General features: G+C 42.9%; 1 protein-coding gene across 1 annotated transcript in view; it reads left to right on the top strand.

Annotated features, from left to right (window-relative positions):
* The window catches only part of KCNU1 (potassium calcium-activated channel subfamily U member 1), a 162,313-nt gene that overhangs the window by 91,084 nt on the left and 55,391 nt on the right, over positions 1-15,838 (top strand). The window contains exon 22 of the mRNA XM_060001141.1: positions 8,055-8,169. Within this exon, the coding sequence (XP_059857124.1) occupies positions 8,055-8,169 (115 nt within the window). The remainder of the gene's footprint in view (positions 1-8,054; positions 8,170-15,838) is intronic.

Here is a 15,838-nt window from a genome sequence, read left to right as displayed (position 1 = left end):
TATCAAATATTAAGTCTATGTCTAATTTTTTGAGGAACCACCATACTATTTTACACAGCAGGTGCATCATTTTACATTCCTACCAGCAGTGCACAAGAGCAAGGGTTCCCATTTCTCCACATACTAACCAACACTTATTATTTTCCTTTTTTTAAAAAAAATAATAGCTGTTCTCATGAGTGTAAAGTGGCATCTTATTGTGATTTTTAACTTAATTTCCCTAATGGCTACAGATGTTGAGCATCTTTTAATAAGGATCTTACTAGCCATTTGTATATCTTCTTTGGAGAAATGTCTATTCAAATCCTCTGCCCATTTTTAAATTGGGCTATTGTCTTTCTATTATTAAGTTGCATTAGGTGTTTAAATATCCTAGATACATGTCCCTTATCAGATATGTGATTTGCAAATGTTTCCTCCCATCCTGTGGTTTGGCTTTTCATTTTCTTCAAATAATTTGAAGCACAAACTTTTCGTTGTAGCGCCTCTGGACACCAGGGGTGGTATTGTCGTTCCTTGTTGGATTAGTGGGTTAGTGGCTTGGCTGGACTATTTCATTGAACTCTATTTCCCCTGCAGTGTGAAGCCTCTGGTGTTGCCCATCAGAGAGTATAGCCTTGGGATGCACATAGTCACCCTGGGATGACAGTGGTTTTAACTGGGCTCTTTTTAATTGTCTCCTTTCCTGACTCTCTGTTAAGCTGTCTGCCTCTGTTGGTATCACACCCAGCTCTTGGGCTACGCTCATTGGCTGCCAGAGACTCTATTATTTTTGACAATACCCTGAAGCAGATACTGCTTTACAATATTATCCAATTAAATTTGAGCCCCTTTGCAGGAGTAGTTTCTGAGGCTAGTCTGAGGTTTGTTCTGACCCTGAGAGAGCACTTATTCGCTGTCTCTTTCCTGGTTCACTATGGTCAATCCTCGCCCATGGTTTACCTTGTTGTTCTCATGGAGCTACCAGCATCCACTTAATGATTTGCCACCAAAATCACCATTGTTTTCAAGAACATCCTTGGGCTTGAGCTTCTCCACACTCTACTCCAAGTCAAGCCAACTCCCTCGGGAAGAACATCAGCGCTCTCTATGGTAGTGGCCTGCCTCTCCCTCTGGGCAGAACCTCTGAGCCACTGCCCAGGAGCCGTGGGGTAGAAACGGTCGTCCACCTCTCTGGAATTGACATATCTGCTTTTTGAGCAGGTCTCTGGGCAGTGGCGCTAGCTTCTGGGCTTGGTTTGCCTCTGCGACTGTAAAACCTCGGCCTTGGGTGAGCGCTGGGATGAGGCTATTAGTGCTCCACGGTTTTCACCCTGTGATGAGTGAGGGCTGCGTGGAGGAAGGGAGCCCCCAGCCTCTTGGCTGTGCTCACCTGGAACTTAGCCTCTGCACCATGGGGCTGGGAGAATGAGAAATGCCGGTGCCCTGCCCCTCCCCGAGACACCGTAGCCCTCGCCTGGAAGCTGGAGGGAAGGGGAGCTCTGTGTTTCTGGGCACACATACAGAATGGAGCTTCTGTCACACTTAGTTGGGGTTGGAGGAAAGGAAGCCGTTTGTGGCTCAAGTGCCTGTGGCTCTTGTAGCTCTTCCTAAGGTTTGGTATAATTTTTTGAATAAATTGTCTACATTTGCTACATGCCTGTAGGACAATTTCTAGAGATTTTAATTGGGCTTGTATGTGTGCGTGTTTCAGTTTTCACTAGTTACTGTTGTTTCGTGGAGGAGCAAGCCCATGGAACTTTTCATGCTTCCATCCCACATTCTGAACTAAAGGCTCTATCTTAACCATATCTATTTTCTCTGACCCTTTAAATTTTTTTGTGAAAATCTAAGACAGTTTTGGGCATAGAAAGAAACTATTCCTATGCCATTTGCTGAAATCCCTATTACCTAGAGGGCTTGCAACGGAACGCTTGACTCTGAAGAATACTGTTAATTAAATGGGCTTCAAGAGCCGATTTGGGATTCAGAAGTTAAACATTGACTCTTTTGCATTCTATAACAATATGAATCATTCTTTTTCTGTAATTTATTTATTTTTGGCTGTGTTGGGTCTTTGTTGCTGCGTGTGGGCTTTCTCTAGTTGCGGTGAGCGGGGGCTACTCTTCATGGCGGTGTGCGGGCTTCTCATTGCGGTGGCTTCTCTTGTTGCGGAACATGGGCTCTAGGCATGCGGGCTCAGTAGTTGTGGCTTGCGGGCTCAGTAGTTGTGGCGCACGGGCTTAGTTGCTCCGCGGCATGTGGAATCTTCCCGGACCGGGGCTCAAACCTGTGTCCCCTGCATTGGCAGACGGATTCGTAATCCCTGCGCCACCAGGGAGGCCCAGTATGAATCATTCTTGAGGCAATGGGTGAGGCTGACTAAATGGAGAAATGTCCCATTAAAGAGATGTGAATAAGAAAGAAAAAAATAATACATTAAGAGTATCGTCTCATTACACATCTTTATCCCATATGAAAATTCAGCATTGTTTCATGCAGTAGACATATCCCTGTAAACACAGTGTACAAATCAAACTTTTGCACGTAAGTTATACACTCATATGCATGCACTGCTGTCAGTCATTTTGCGAAACAAAAACTTCTATAAATTGAATAATCATTTAGCTGACTTTTAAGTGTGTTTTTGTTATAAATATTTTAAAGCAGGAAGTTAGTTGGTGTAGTATAAAGATGGAAAGATTTCTGTGTAAAGAAAAGAGCTCTGCATTCATTATTTGTAGATACGCCAAATTTCACCCATTTCTATAACAGGTAATTTATAGCATCTAGGGAATCAGTAAGATTTTCAATTTATAATCTGGCATTTGATCTTCCCCAGAACCTTTCATTCTTCTCATAATAGAATCATTTTTTTTTTCTTCTTGCTCCATGCTGATCCTCCGTCACCGCTTCTACTACATCCAGGACAACTCTAATTAATCTGGTACCAAGATTCTTAAATAGCCGGCTATGCGTGAGCCAGCTGTTCTTACTTCACTCTGCCAGACGATGGCAGCAGAGTACCGTGAAACACTCAGGGTCTGGTAGCCAGGGGAGTGGACTTGTGTGTGAATTTGAACCTGGAGAGTTAGTTCTAGCCAAAAATGTGCCAAAGAGGACATCATTGTAGAAGGGGACTACTTGGCCTTATAGATTTAAAAGTCATGATAATGTCTTGGAAATTCTTCCAGAGAATTAACTTTCTAAAAGGACTAAGGAACTTACCAATAGATGACAGAATAGAAAATTTACTGACTTAGAGTTAGTTCAGATTTCAGGTTGAATATTTTACATTTCAGAGTCAGATGAAATGTATCCCCAGTCCACTTCTTTAAAGAATTATCTCTTCGTTGAGTTAATTAAGCTTGCTCGGCCCCACCAACTTTTTCCACCTCCTGTTCTCAATGAGAAGTCAGAAGACTTGAATTCTGACGGCGGCAGTGCCACTGATTGGATGCGGTTTAGGGAAGACACATCACCTTCTGGGATCTCAGTGTCATCCTTTTGAAATTCAGCAGTCCTCATCACTGCTATGGCTCTTTTCAGTTCTGATGTTCTATGATTTATAATCCCTCTTCTTTGATCACTTCCTTTTTTTTTTTTTTTTGTCTGAATAGAACCATACCAGAGGTTCTCCCCTTAAGTTCATAATCTAACATTTTAGAGAGGCAGCAGGGTGCAGTGGTTAAAAACGTTGGATTCTGCATTGCTCACTTACTTCTTAGCTGTGTGATCTTAGGCAAACTCTTTAAGCTCTCAGAGTGTTTCAGATTTCTGTAAAATGTTGGTGATAATATTACATATCTCAGGGGGTTAAATGAGACTGTTAGTACATAAAGAGTATACAGGTGGAGTCTATTCACATAGAAAGCATTAAGAACAGTTCCTGGCAAATAGTAAGTACTACATATACGGTATAATTATCATAGAACCCGTGGGAACACAGACTCAAAAAAGAATCTCGTTATTTTTCTCATCAGTGAAATTCAGTTGAAATAAGAATTGGCAGAGAAGTCCTGGTAGATTTTACTTATTTGAACCCATTCCCAGTGTGTTTTGGATCCGCATGAAGACCATGCATGGTAGGGCCAGCCTGAAGAGCAGGGGGAATCATATGTGATTGGATAAGTTACTGGGCAGAAACTTTGCCAGCTCCAGCTAAACAGCTCGCTGCCTGCCGTTTCAGCAGTGAATTCTCTAACGCCTGAGATGTTAGAGTCGGGGTCCTCAACCAGGGCAGGGAGAAGCGCACACCGGTCTCTGTACGTGATGGCGTGGAGAGTGGGCAGCGGGAGAGTGGCCTTAGGAAAGCTGTGTCCAAATTCCCCTAATCCTCACCCCTGAGAAAGGCTTTAGATTCTTCCTTAAAATGCTAATGTTTGTGATGGAGTCACGCGTAAATGAGAGGGGAATTATGAAGAGGAAATTGGAAAGAGGGCGTGAAAAGGGGTCGGGGATGTGCAGAAATGATAAGAAATAGTTTGAATAGGAGGTCCAAACTTGAAGTGACTCTACGTCATAGTTTTCTTTAGGTTTTGCCTTGCGTCATTTTTTTCATCAACATCTCAGACTAAGTGACCTCTTTAAGAAGGGAGTCAGCCCAGCCAGTGTTCCCTAGGGATGAGCATTCCAAACCTGGACGGTTGAGCTCTAACCGCCGCAGTGAATCTACCAGCTCATCTCTCTAGCTTGGCTCTCCTCCTGCACCAATGGCTATAGGAAGGAGAGAGAGCAGAGGTGTTCCTAAATGCCTCTTCTTCTCTAAAGCAGGGCCACAGACCACACGTCCACCCAATTCCAGCACAAAGGAACACAACCCGGTAATAGTCCACAGAGACCATCCACCAACATCTTGCATTCCTGTATTCACGACAGTTGCCATTGTTCTTGGAGTCGGTCCCGCCATTGGCTGGGGGGCTTCATTTTCTCCAGTCCTTGGTGTCCATCTCCACTTTGGCCGTGGCCCTCTTTATTTCTCATCCCAATGATTGAAATAGCGTCCTGGCAGGTTTCCCCACATCTAGCCTCTCTTCAGGCCAATCCATGCCATCTTTCATGGCTCTAAGAATTTTCTTGAAGTTCTGATCATGAACAGATATATAAATAAAAAATAAATAGATGGATGAATGCTATGCCTACTTTCACAAGACGAAAGCATTGGCTTGATCTCTTGTCCTACTGCTGCTTCAGCTCCTGAGAGCAGTGTTTCTTATCCAGAATACATGGTATCACTTCTTAGGTGTGTCACAATGACTGGTAGATACTAAATTTTGCAACAGGTTAGCTGTTTAGTAAACTGGAGCAGATTCAGTGTCAGCCACATAAGGCAGGAATTGTTTTCCCTCATTTGGGCTATGATCATATTTCCTGAGGGAGATCGAGAGGAGTAGAATTAGTGCTCTCCATATGGAAATCACATACGAGGCATGTCTTAATATGCAATCCTGTCACGTGTGCCAGGAAAGGAAAATGGTTGCCTATAGCTGTCAAGGAAATCACTTCTTGAAGAAAAGAGAAAGATAATCAAATGCTGGCCGTGCATAGGACTTTAATTTATTTTTTTTCAGTCACCCACAGGTCTTAGATGCCATGTCTTTTTTGATGTCTAAGGAAACCCTCTTTAGAATATCCATAGAGAAGAAGTCATAGTAAGCCATGGCAAGCCATTAACAGTCTGGTTAGGGCGTTAGGCAAAAATCCATTTCATTTTTCCCTTTTGCCTAAAATCTGAAAACGTAATTACTTGGACACTGTCAGCTGTAGCTAAATAGATTAAAATATAAGTAAATCAAATGATCAAGTGCTCTTAGAGTGAAATCAGAAAAACTTCAATTGCTTATCTACTGCCTTGAGAGACAGGGACTTTACTTCCTAGTTTTATTTTATTCTTTGGTTTTTCTCCCAGATGTTTGAAGCAGCAAAGAAACTGGGAGAAAGGGCAGTAAAGAAACTGGGAGAAAGGGCAGTAATTGTTGCACGTTCTTAACAGCCCTCTCTGCAACCTGGTAGAGAGGACACTTTTCAGACTTCTTTGTGAAATTCATTAGGATTATAGAACTTAGAGTTGAAGGAAGCAGAGACCACGTGGACCAGTTCTTTTCCCTTCGGGCAGGCAGCACACACTGCGGGAGCCCCCACCCATCCTCACGAGACTGCACCTTCCAGCCCCCATATCCATGACGTACTTCCATAATCCTGAAAGCGTCCAACATTATGCAAATCATTCATGTGTTTTCAGGAGAGATTTTATTAAGAAGGACACAAGGGAAGATTCAAAGCTTTATTGAGCAAAAAGTTCTCACGGTTCATACCTAGCACTCACCTCACCCGCCCGTCCCCTCCCACCTTTTTTTAATACCTGGCAAATGTTGTTGGCTGGAGAGTGAGGCTCTGAGAAAACAGAGACTTCCCGAAAGTTCCATTGTTCCCAAGCCAGTTTAGGCATGTTGCGTTTTACATTCCGCAGCTCAGTTTCTATCACGAGTACTAAGCCGACTAGCTTTTAAAAACTGACAGTTGGTAACACTCTACTCCTCGCTTAGATTTTTCTTCAGACGTTCCCTTCCCAAGCCATTCCCCCCAGGGCAAAAGGTAACCACAAAATAAGGAAACATCTATCAAGCTGAAAACCCCATCAAAATTCCGTATGTAAGTGAAGGCTTCTGAGGATTACAGACAGGGAGCAATCTTCTTCCATACTTGGCTCTTGGTACACCTGGATGATGCAATTACTGCTGATTTAAACCGACAAATCACATATGCAAAGGATGTCGCTCTTCTTCCAAAAGTATGTTTTGACTCAGTTGATATTTTCTGCAGATTAAAATGGCTTAGAAAGAGTTACATCAAAAGAAGAGGGAGACCAAGAGGGTTCTGTGGCTCTTTACGTCTGCCATTGTCCAAAACCTGGTTCAGTGTGGGTTCAAAGGCTTGTTCCAGAGGAACTCCCCATTCCGAGTAGTCTAAGTACAGAGAGATTCTTAAATTGACGCAGGAGGAAAGGTCCTGTCTCTTTTCTCCACTTAGGTGGGCAAGGAAGAGGAGTGGCAGTGATGCCTCCTCTTTGGCTCCGTCCGTCTCCTTGATAACTTCTTCCCAGGCAGTCTTCCCATCTCTGATCCGCTGGCAATCAGGTTCAGGCAAGCAGATCATGCAGGGTTTTTGAATAGTGAAAGAAAAGCATTTGACTTCCAAAGCATCCTTTAGAATGTTAGTTTTCATCACAGTACCGAGTGCCAATTCTTATTGAGCAAGGATGGCTTCCTAGCCAAGTGCGTTTAAAGGATTCCTAGGTTAAACCTCTGTTCTGGAATAAAAATGGCGTGATGGAGTATCAGCATGTGGGCGCAGGAGGCTCAGGTGTCAGTTTGTTTCCATCTCAGCAGCTTCGTGTTGCTCATTTAATGTTGCTCACACATTCTTGCATTTTATCCTCAACCATCACCCTTTGAGGTCCCAGTCTTCTCCCTGTTTTGCAGATGAGAAGATTATCTGCTTTTGTGTTATTTCCAGATGTGGAAATTCACAAGTGTTTTGAGACATATCCCAGGTAAGATCAAGATTCTTCAAAGGTTAAAATAAATAATAAAGGAAGCATTGAAGGAAAAATGAAATAAAAGGAAGCAGTATCCAAGGAGAATGAATTGCAGGCTGACTGGTATCTGCAGAAGGGAATAGCGACCTTGTATAGTGATCTTTCCTTAGTGTCCTGTAGCGGCTGTAGACTCTGCTGGCAGCCGAAAGGCTCCCCAAATGCTATCCTTCTGGATGAGACGGGAAGAATGATGGATGAGAAAGGTGCAGAATGGATGAGAAAGTACTCAGTAGGTACTTCTTTTAAGCATACCATATGGTATTAACATCCTCACAGTCATTTTCACCCACTCTCTTAACTCTGTAGAAGGAAATTAAAGAGTTTTCTACAAACCATCCTCTTAGAACAGTCTGTAGCTGAGGATTCTCAGCCTCTCCCTAGCCAAGGGGCTAGAGCTCTCTCAGCCAATAGGAACAGTCCAGAAATCCCTTATGAAGGGGTATTATGCCAGCTCACCAAGATGGCTATGACATTGCAGGGACAACAGTCACGGTGATGAGAAACAGCGGAAGGGAACACTCTGGTCCAAAAACACAGGACTCCAGCCCAGCGACACCTATGAGCATGGCTAGCAACTTGAGCTTGACCACCAGGTAAGAGATGCAGAGGACCCTGGTCCTCTAAGTTTTTTTTTCTAAGAATCACTGGGCAATAAAAATTTGACTTAAACAGGAATATTTGCTTTATCAGCTCCTATACTGACTAATACAGTTGTTCCTCACCAACATGAGTTCCTCCCAACTTCTCCCAATATGTCTGAACTAAGCGAATATACCTCCCACAACATTGCTGAAATAATTTATACTTATGACAGCCAGAGGTTATGCACCCAGTTTTCTTTCAGGTCACCCTCCAGGCACTCAGGAAATGTGGGTGAGGGCAAAATTTCAACTCTTCCTCAAGGTTTTTTCCATTATTAATCCATGCCTTATTTCCAACAAATTGTTGATGAGATTGCTTTCGGTTTTTAAATCTGCAGAATAGGGCCAACAAATTCTTCCTCCCCTACTCTCTTTTTCCTGCATCTCTCTACTCCAAGATAACCCCGATTAAGCAGAATGCGGGGTTGGAGCTGAAGAGTGTGATCTGTTTATTGAATAATTTTTAAATAGACCGTTGATCTAAAACTTCTGTCACCCCAAATTTTATTGTGAATAACTCTGTCATGTGTTGGCAGCATTTCAATTTAGTAGCTATAAAATACCAGGAAAATCTCTCATGATTGAGAATTGTGATTGGCTATAGGTAAGGATTGTATCATCTTCTCTGGCATCACACAATGTTCCATGCAAACGCTGGCCCTCCCTAAGCTGTGCGATCTTGGGCAGCTTGCTTTACTTCTAGGTGTCTCCGTTTTTTTGTTTTTTCTTCTTGTTTTTGCGGTACGCGGGGCCTCTCACTGTTGTGGCCTCTCCCGTTGGGGAGCACAGGCTCCGGACGCGCAGGCTCAGCGGCCACGGCACACGGGCCCAGCCGCTCCGCGGCATGTGGGATCTTCCCGGACCGGGGCACGAACCCGTGTCCCCTGCATCGGCAGGCGGACTCTCAAACACTGTGCCACCGGGGAAGCCCTAGGTGTCTCGGTTTTGATATCTTAAATGAGTATAATGGTAATGAATACTCTGTAGGTCTTTGTAAGGACTGAATGAGATGAGGTATTTAAAGCATTTTGCTTGATTCCTCACTGACAGTGAGCATTCATTAAATGTTCCTTATTATTGCAGTGATCGATTCTTGTATCTAGGAAGATGAGCGAGATTGGACCGAATATGTAGTAGATGCAGAGCTCTCCAAGGATGTGGATTTTGAAATAAATCCTTGATCCTGTTTTTGCTATAATTCACCTCTTTCTTTTAATGCATGAAGAATCATGCTTCTGTTTAACTGAGGATTCTGGATAGATGGGTCTGGTTAACGGAGGTTTTGCTGTGTACCTGTCCAACAGGTGAGGCAGGCGTCAAATATCTGAGCCACCGAAGGTGCCACCGCTTCATGTATGTGCCTTCTAAGAGGAATACAAAAATCTAGGAATTATATTTTCTGCCCTTCCCTGCCTTCCATTCCAGGATTTTATGAAATCTGAGTGAGATAATCTGTGGGAAAGGAGGGAAAGGATTAACATCTGTTTGGAGGAAAGGTTCTATGGAATTTCAGGAATTTTGCCTCACTCTTAATGACAACAGAACAGCTAGGGGTTAGCATTGAGATTTGTAGATTTTTCTTTCTTTTTAAAACGGTGGGTAAAGAGCTAAGTATTGAGTAGCTGCGTACTAAGTAGGCACTATGCTTAGATGCAGAGATCATGTTTCCACCCCCACGTGCAACCTAGTTGGGTAAACAAGGTGAATTCAGATAAATTAAATCAGAGGCCAAATGAGGCAGCATCCCTTCCAGTGCTACATTGATGATTCTGACAGCAGGTCAGAGGAAGAGGTCAATGGGGGCTGGGTGGATTGTTCCAGAATGTTTCCTGTAGGAAGTGGGGTTTGGAGAAAGGTAAGAGAATGGGAATCTCAGTTCCTGTGGAGAATGTAACACGGGCAACGCGTGGGGAAAACATGGAGCCTTCCATGTACCGAGTAGCCTGACTAGAGGTGTGGATGCATGATGGAGTGAGAAATAGCGTCTCAGATTTCTCAAGAATACGTTCTTGGTTGTTGGTATCGCGCATGTGTGTGAATATATGCATGTATGTTCTGTTTACGTTGATGCAAACTTGTTGCAAAAACATGATTCCAATCTGAAAAGTGTTTTGAGACTATAAAGATAACATATGTGATAACACGTAAAATGCTCCAACCATGTTTATGCTTTTATTTATTCTTTCCCTTGTCTTCTCTGTGGTAAGAGAGGATTAGCAAGTCATGGATAATCAAAACCCACAGAAGGTCCTTAAATGCAATTTCAGCCATTGAGTTTCACTGACGTTTCCCACCATTCTTTAACACAGCTATACAAACAAAATCATTTAACTTACTGATGTTTCCCCATTGTCTTTAGTCCCTTTATTGTCTATGATAAATAAGGAAATGGCCTAAAGCAGGCATCTAAAAGGAGAATTGGTCCAGCTGGCCTGGTCCATCTGCAACCTGGACCCATCAGCCCTCTCTATGGCTGGGGGATCCCTGAATATGCTTTAAAGCCCCTAAAGAAGGTCAAAGATAGTGATAGTTTCCCATCCAGATCATCTCTAAAGATGATGCTTATTCACTTGTACCTCTTAATTCAAAAGCAAGACAGATTCTCATGAACTACAGAGCTTAAAACTAATCAAAGCCAGACTGCTGATGAGATGGTCATATGCACGTTGACAGATCAGTGCTATTTGTGAGTGAATTTCTGTGATATTTCATCAAGGGAGTGGTCAGCTCAGTTGTTTGAAATCCAGTGTTAATGGGATATATGACAGGTAAAGCTCCCACTTGGGACTACAGAATAGGGTGGGTTTTGTTTTCTGCTTTTGGGGGGGGTTTTGTTGTTTTTCTTTTTGTAGGGCAAAGATATTCCAGCTAGCAAAGTAGCAAACACATGTCCTGAGTAACGATCGCGAGTGGTAAGATAGACTTGATGGCGTAGTAGAGACAAGCGGGCGTTATTGGGGGAAAAATGTAGTGTGTGTGGTGGGCGCTATTTGTGATCCATTTCTGATGTGTTAATATTACATGCACACTCCAAAACCAGCCTACGATCATTTATAGTTTTGCTGACAGTGGGCTTGGTGCTCTTAAAGATGTAATCTTCAGGCCACTAGTGGGTTTTCTGGTAAGTTCAGAAACTACTGTCTTCTATTCTTAGTACTCGAAGCAGTACAGACAGCCCTAACGTACGTGAAAGTTATAGTCCGATATTTCACTGCATCCCTGGTATCTTTCTTTTGCCACAGAATAAGCAACGACAAGCAACGTCATATAAATAGCAGTTTGGGTCTCAGACTAGCACACAAAACTCTGTTTAATAGGTGGTGGTTATGTATTCATTGAGCAGATAGACAAATACTAGTTCTGTTCACCAGCGTTCTGCGTCCTTAAGTCAAGAGGTCATGTAATACGAGAGGGGGAAGATGAATATTTCCTCTGACTTTTTTCAGGGTGATAAGCTTAGAGCTACGCCTATGCAAAATGTGATGATAAATAAAAATGCCTCTCAAACCCTCGTGGAGCCCCTTTGCCCTCACTTCCAGTTTCTTTACTGTGGCCATCCCACTTTGGGTGAGCTTAGGAAAGTTCTGACCATTTTACTATTGTACAGTCGTTGACTATTCTCTGTCTCTATCAAAATCCACTTCTTCAGGAAAACCGGTTTTGATCAGGTATTAGAAAGAAAAGATTTAGATACAACTAATTCATGTTGTGACTGGCCAGTAACACAACAACCACACTAAGTCATTCAGTATTTTGAAAAGTGGGTGTTTATAAACTCAGGTGGACATGGGTAGATCGCTAATCAGTGAAACAAGGAGAGGCAGAAATTTCCAAGTAGTGTCTGATAGATCTGGGTCAGGAGAGGAAACCAATTCTAATAGAAAGGTTTGTCTTCTTTGGGAATATCAGCCCTTCCGTAGAAACCCTCCCTCTGGGTCTGCCTAATTCAACGCTTATAGACTCTATTGAAGCCTAAATAAGTTTCCACACAGTTTCCCTTCCCACTTTGTCTCTGTGAAACCTGTGACTAAGATTGTATTTATAGTATCAGCTTTGTCTTCATACTCCCCCATGTCCTTTTGGAGATACCAGAGACCATGCGTAGTATTTCTTTCTCTCTTTCCCGATGTCCAGCCCAGCCTTAGCTCTTTAATAGGCAAGTGGCCCATCAATACCAGCCATGAGCATTGCCCCACAGCAGGCATGAGCCCTAGATCCCCACCTTCCTTAGCCTTTAGGTTTCGGTTTCCTCATCTTCAAAACAGAGATGATATTAGAACCAAAATAATTGAAATGTTATTTGTGAGGATTCAGTGAGATAAAACAGATTAAATTCTTATCTAGTAAAAATCGAGCAAGTGAAAAAGGGTTCCCTGGTTGTGGTTCTGTGCCCCCGCCCACCACCTCTGTCATCATTCCCCTGGCTCATAGATTTCCATGCTTTTGCAGCCAATATCTTTCTCATGCAAGGGGAGAGGGCTTGAAGTTTAAGACCTTCCAAAATTTCATGCACTGTCTACAGCCCACCATCCCTGGAGCGTCAGCACTCACTTTGTTGCACCCAAGTCTGTTGCTTGCCATTTCCCCTCCAGAACACTCTTTCCATGGAGGTTCCAGCTCCTTCCTTGGCTCTTTCCCAGTGTCTTCCAGCTGATCCCTCGGCAGTCTTCAGTTTCCGAGCAAACTACAGTCCATCAGAAGGACTGCCAGGGCATCCTCTGCCAGGCATGGCTCCTGGGACATCTGTTCCTACAAGTTCTCACTTTCGAGTACCATGCCCCTTACACACACACACACACACACACACCACACACACACACACACACACACACACACACACACAGACTGATGTCAGGAAAGGAAGCTGAGCCCTTCTTCTCTATTCTCAGCTCTTCACATTTATTGAATTCTGTGCCCCAGATGATCCAGGCAAGAGAAACACCATCTTTTAACCTCAGTGATGCCTGAACTCCTACTGAGGACCAGCTTCCAGGGTCTTTCCAGGGGGAGAAGCTTGGAAACGAATCACCATACGTGGTTCTTCTCTCTCCACATCCTATCTGAGCTTTCTGCAGAAACTAATCAAATGAGATTATCTGAGCAGGTACTTTTTTTCCCCCTTTCTTCCATATTAAGCTTTTAAAATAACTTTTCCTCTAGACAAGCATGGGCTTTTCTGTTTGACTACAGTATGGCCCACAACCAGTAAATCAGAAGCAGTCTTTGATTTTTTTCCTTCATACGTGCTTATCGAGTATTCTCTTACTGTAGGATTTCAAATCATGGTCTAGAAGTCTGTGTTTACTTAATACCGTATAGCCAGTATTTCATCTCCCCAAATTACCTCTCTCCAAGAGTCCAGGTAGCACTTATGTCCCCAGTCCTATGGTTTCCTACCTTACATTTCAGAACCTCTGAAGATGCCTTCCTCATTTCAATTGGTGTTATTTGGATACATAGAAATCACTAGCAGGGGTGTATTTCGGTCATGAAGTTTTAGTAAGCATCTTCATCAAGTCTCAATTAACAGTTCAAAGAAAACAGTAAGGCAGATGTATCTATGTTCGATTATAGGTGTAGATATGGGGGTAGGTATAAAGATAGACACAAACACATCTAGAAGTGCTATTTTTAAGTACCACGAGCCTGAGTTCCAAAGACAGATGAAAGAGTTAGGGTACCAGGGAATAGAAGAATAAAAGAATAAGGAAAGAATTAGTAGATGCTCTCTTTTAGATCCTCTGAATACCGCCCTTCTAGTTCTTGTCCTGTACCTTTAGGCAGAAATCAGATTTCTTGAGAAGCAGTGTGCCGTGACTCTAGCGAAGTACCATATAGACAGGCGTACCTTGTTTAATTGCGCTTTGCAGATACTGCATTTTCTACAAATGGAAGGTCTGTGGCCACCCCACATCAAAGCAAGTCTGTTGGTGCCATTCTTCCAACAGCATTTGCTCACTCTGTGTATCTGTGTCATTTTGATAATTCTTGTAATATTTCAAACTTTTCATGATTATATTTGTTATAGTGATCTGTGATCAGTGGTCTTTGACGTTGCTATTGTAATTGTTTTGGGGCACCATGAACCTCACCCATTTAAGACTATGAACTTAATTGATAAATGTTGTGTGTGTTCCGACTGCTCCACCGACCAGCTGTTCCCCCATCTCTCTCCCTCTCCTCGGGCCTCCCTCTTCCCTGAGATACAGCAATATTGAAATTAGGCCAGTTAATAACCCTGCAGTGGCCTCTAAGTGTTCAAGTGACAGGAAGAGTCGACGTCTCTCACTTTAAATCAAAACCCGGAAATGATTAAGCTTAGGCATGTCGATTAAGCTTAGGCCTGTCGAAAGCAGAGACAGGTCAAAAGCTAGGCCTCATGTGCCAAACAGTCAAGTTGTGGATGCGAAGGAAAAGTTCTTGAAAAAAATTAAAAGCGGTGCCCCGGTGAACACACGAATGATAAGAAAGTGAAACAGTCTTATTACTGATATGGGGAAAGTTTCAGTGGTCTGGATAGAAAATCAAACCAACCACAACATTCCTTTAAAGCCTAATCCACAACCCTCTCCCATTCTGTGAAGGCCGGGACAGGTGAGGAAGCTGCAGAAGAAGTTCGAAGCCAGCAGAGGTTAGTTCATGAGGTTTAAGAAAAGCAGCCATCTCCACAACATCAGAGTTCAAGGGGAAGCAGCAAGTGCTGATGTAGAATTGCAGGAAGTTTCCAGAAAATCTAGCTAAGATAATTCATGCAGGTGACTGCACTAAAGAACAGATTTTCAGTGTGGATGAAACAGGCTTGTAATGGAAGAAGGTGCCCTAGGATTTTGATAGCCAGAGAGGAGAAGTCAGTGCCTGGCTTCAAAACGTCAGCAGACAGGCTGACTCTCTTGTTAGGGGCTAACGCAGCTGGTAACTCTAAATTGAAGCCAGTGCTCATTTACCATTCTGAAAATTCTAGGACCTTTAAAAACTATGCTAAATCTGTCCTGCTTGTGCTCTATAAATGAAAACAACAAAGCCTGGATGACAGCACATCTCTTTACAACATGGTTTGCTGAATATTTTAAGCCCCTTCTTAAGACCTACTTCTTAGTAAATTATTCTTTCAAAATATTTCTGCTAATTGATAATGCACCTGGTCACCCAAGAGCTCTGATGAAGATGGACAAGAGTAATGTTGTCTTCACGCCTGCTGACACAACATCCATTCTGCAGCCCATGGATCAAGGAGTAATTTTGACTTTCAAGTCTTATTATTTAGAAAATACATTTTGTAATGCTGTAGCTGCCATACATGGTGATTCATGTGATGGATCTGGGCAAAATAAATTGAAAGCCTCCTGGAAAGAATTCACTATTCTTAATGCCATTAAGAACATTCATGATTCATGGGAAGAGGTTAAAATCTCAACATGAACAGGAGTTTGGAAGAAGTTGATCCCAGCCCTCATGGATGACTTTGAGGGATTCAAGACTGCAGTGGAGGCAGTAACTTCAAATGTGATGGAAATAGCAAGAGAACTAGAATTAGAAGTGGATCCTGAAGATGGTACTGAATTGCCGCAGTCTCACGATAAACTTGTGTGGATGAGTGGCTTCTCATGGATGAGCAAAGAAA

Source organism: Delphinus delphis, chromosome 21 (genome assembly GCF_949987515.2).
Source record: "Delphinus delphis chromosome 21, mDelDel1.2, whole genome shotgun sequence".
In the NCBI taxonomy this organism is placed as follows: domain Eukaryota; kingdom Metazoa; phylum Chordata; class Mammalia; order Artiodactyla; family Delphinidae; genus Delphinus; species Delphinus delphis.
The sequence above is the reverse complement of the archived record's forward strand: the minus strand, read 5'-3'. Positions and strand labels throughout refer to the sequence as shown.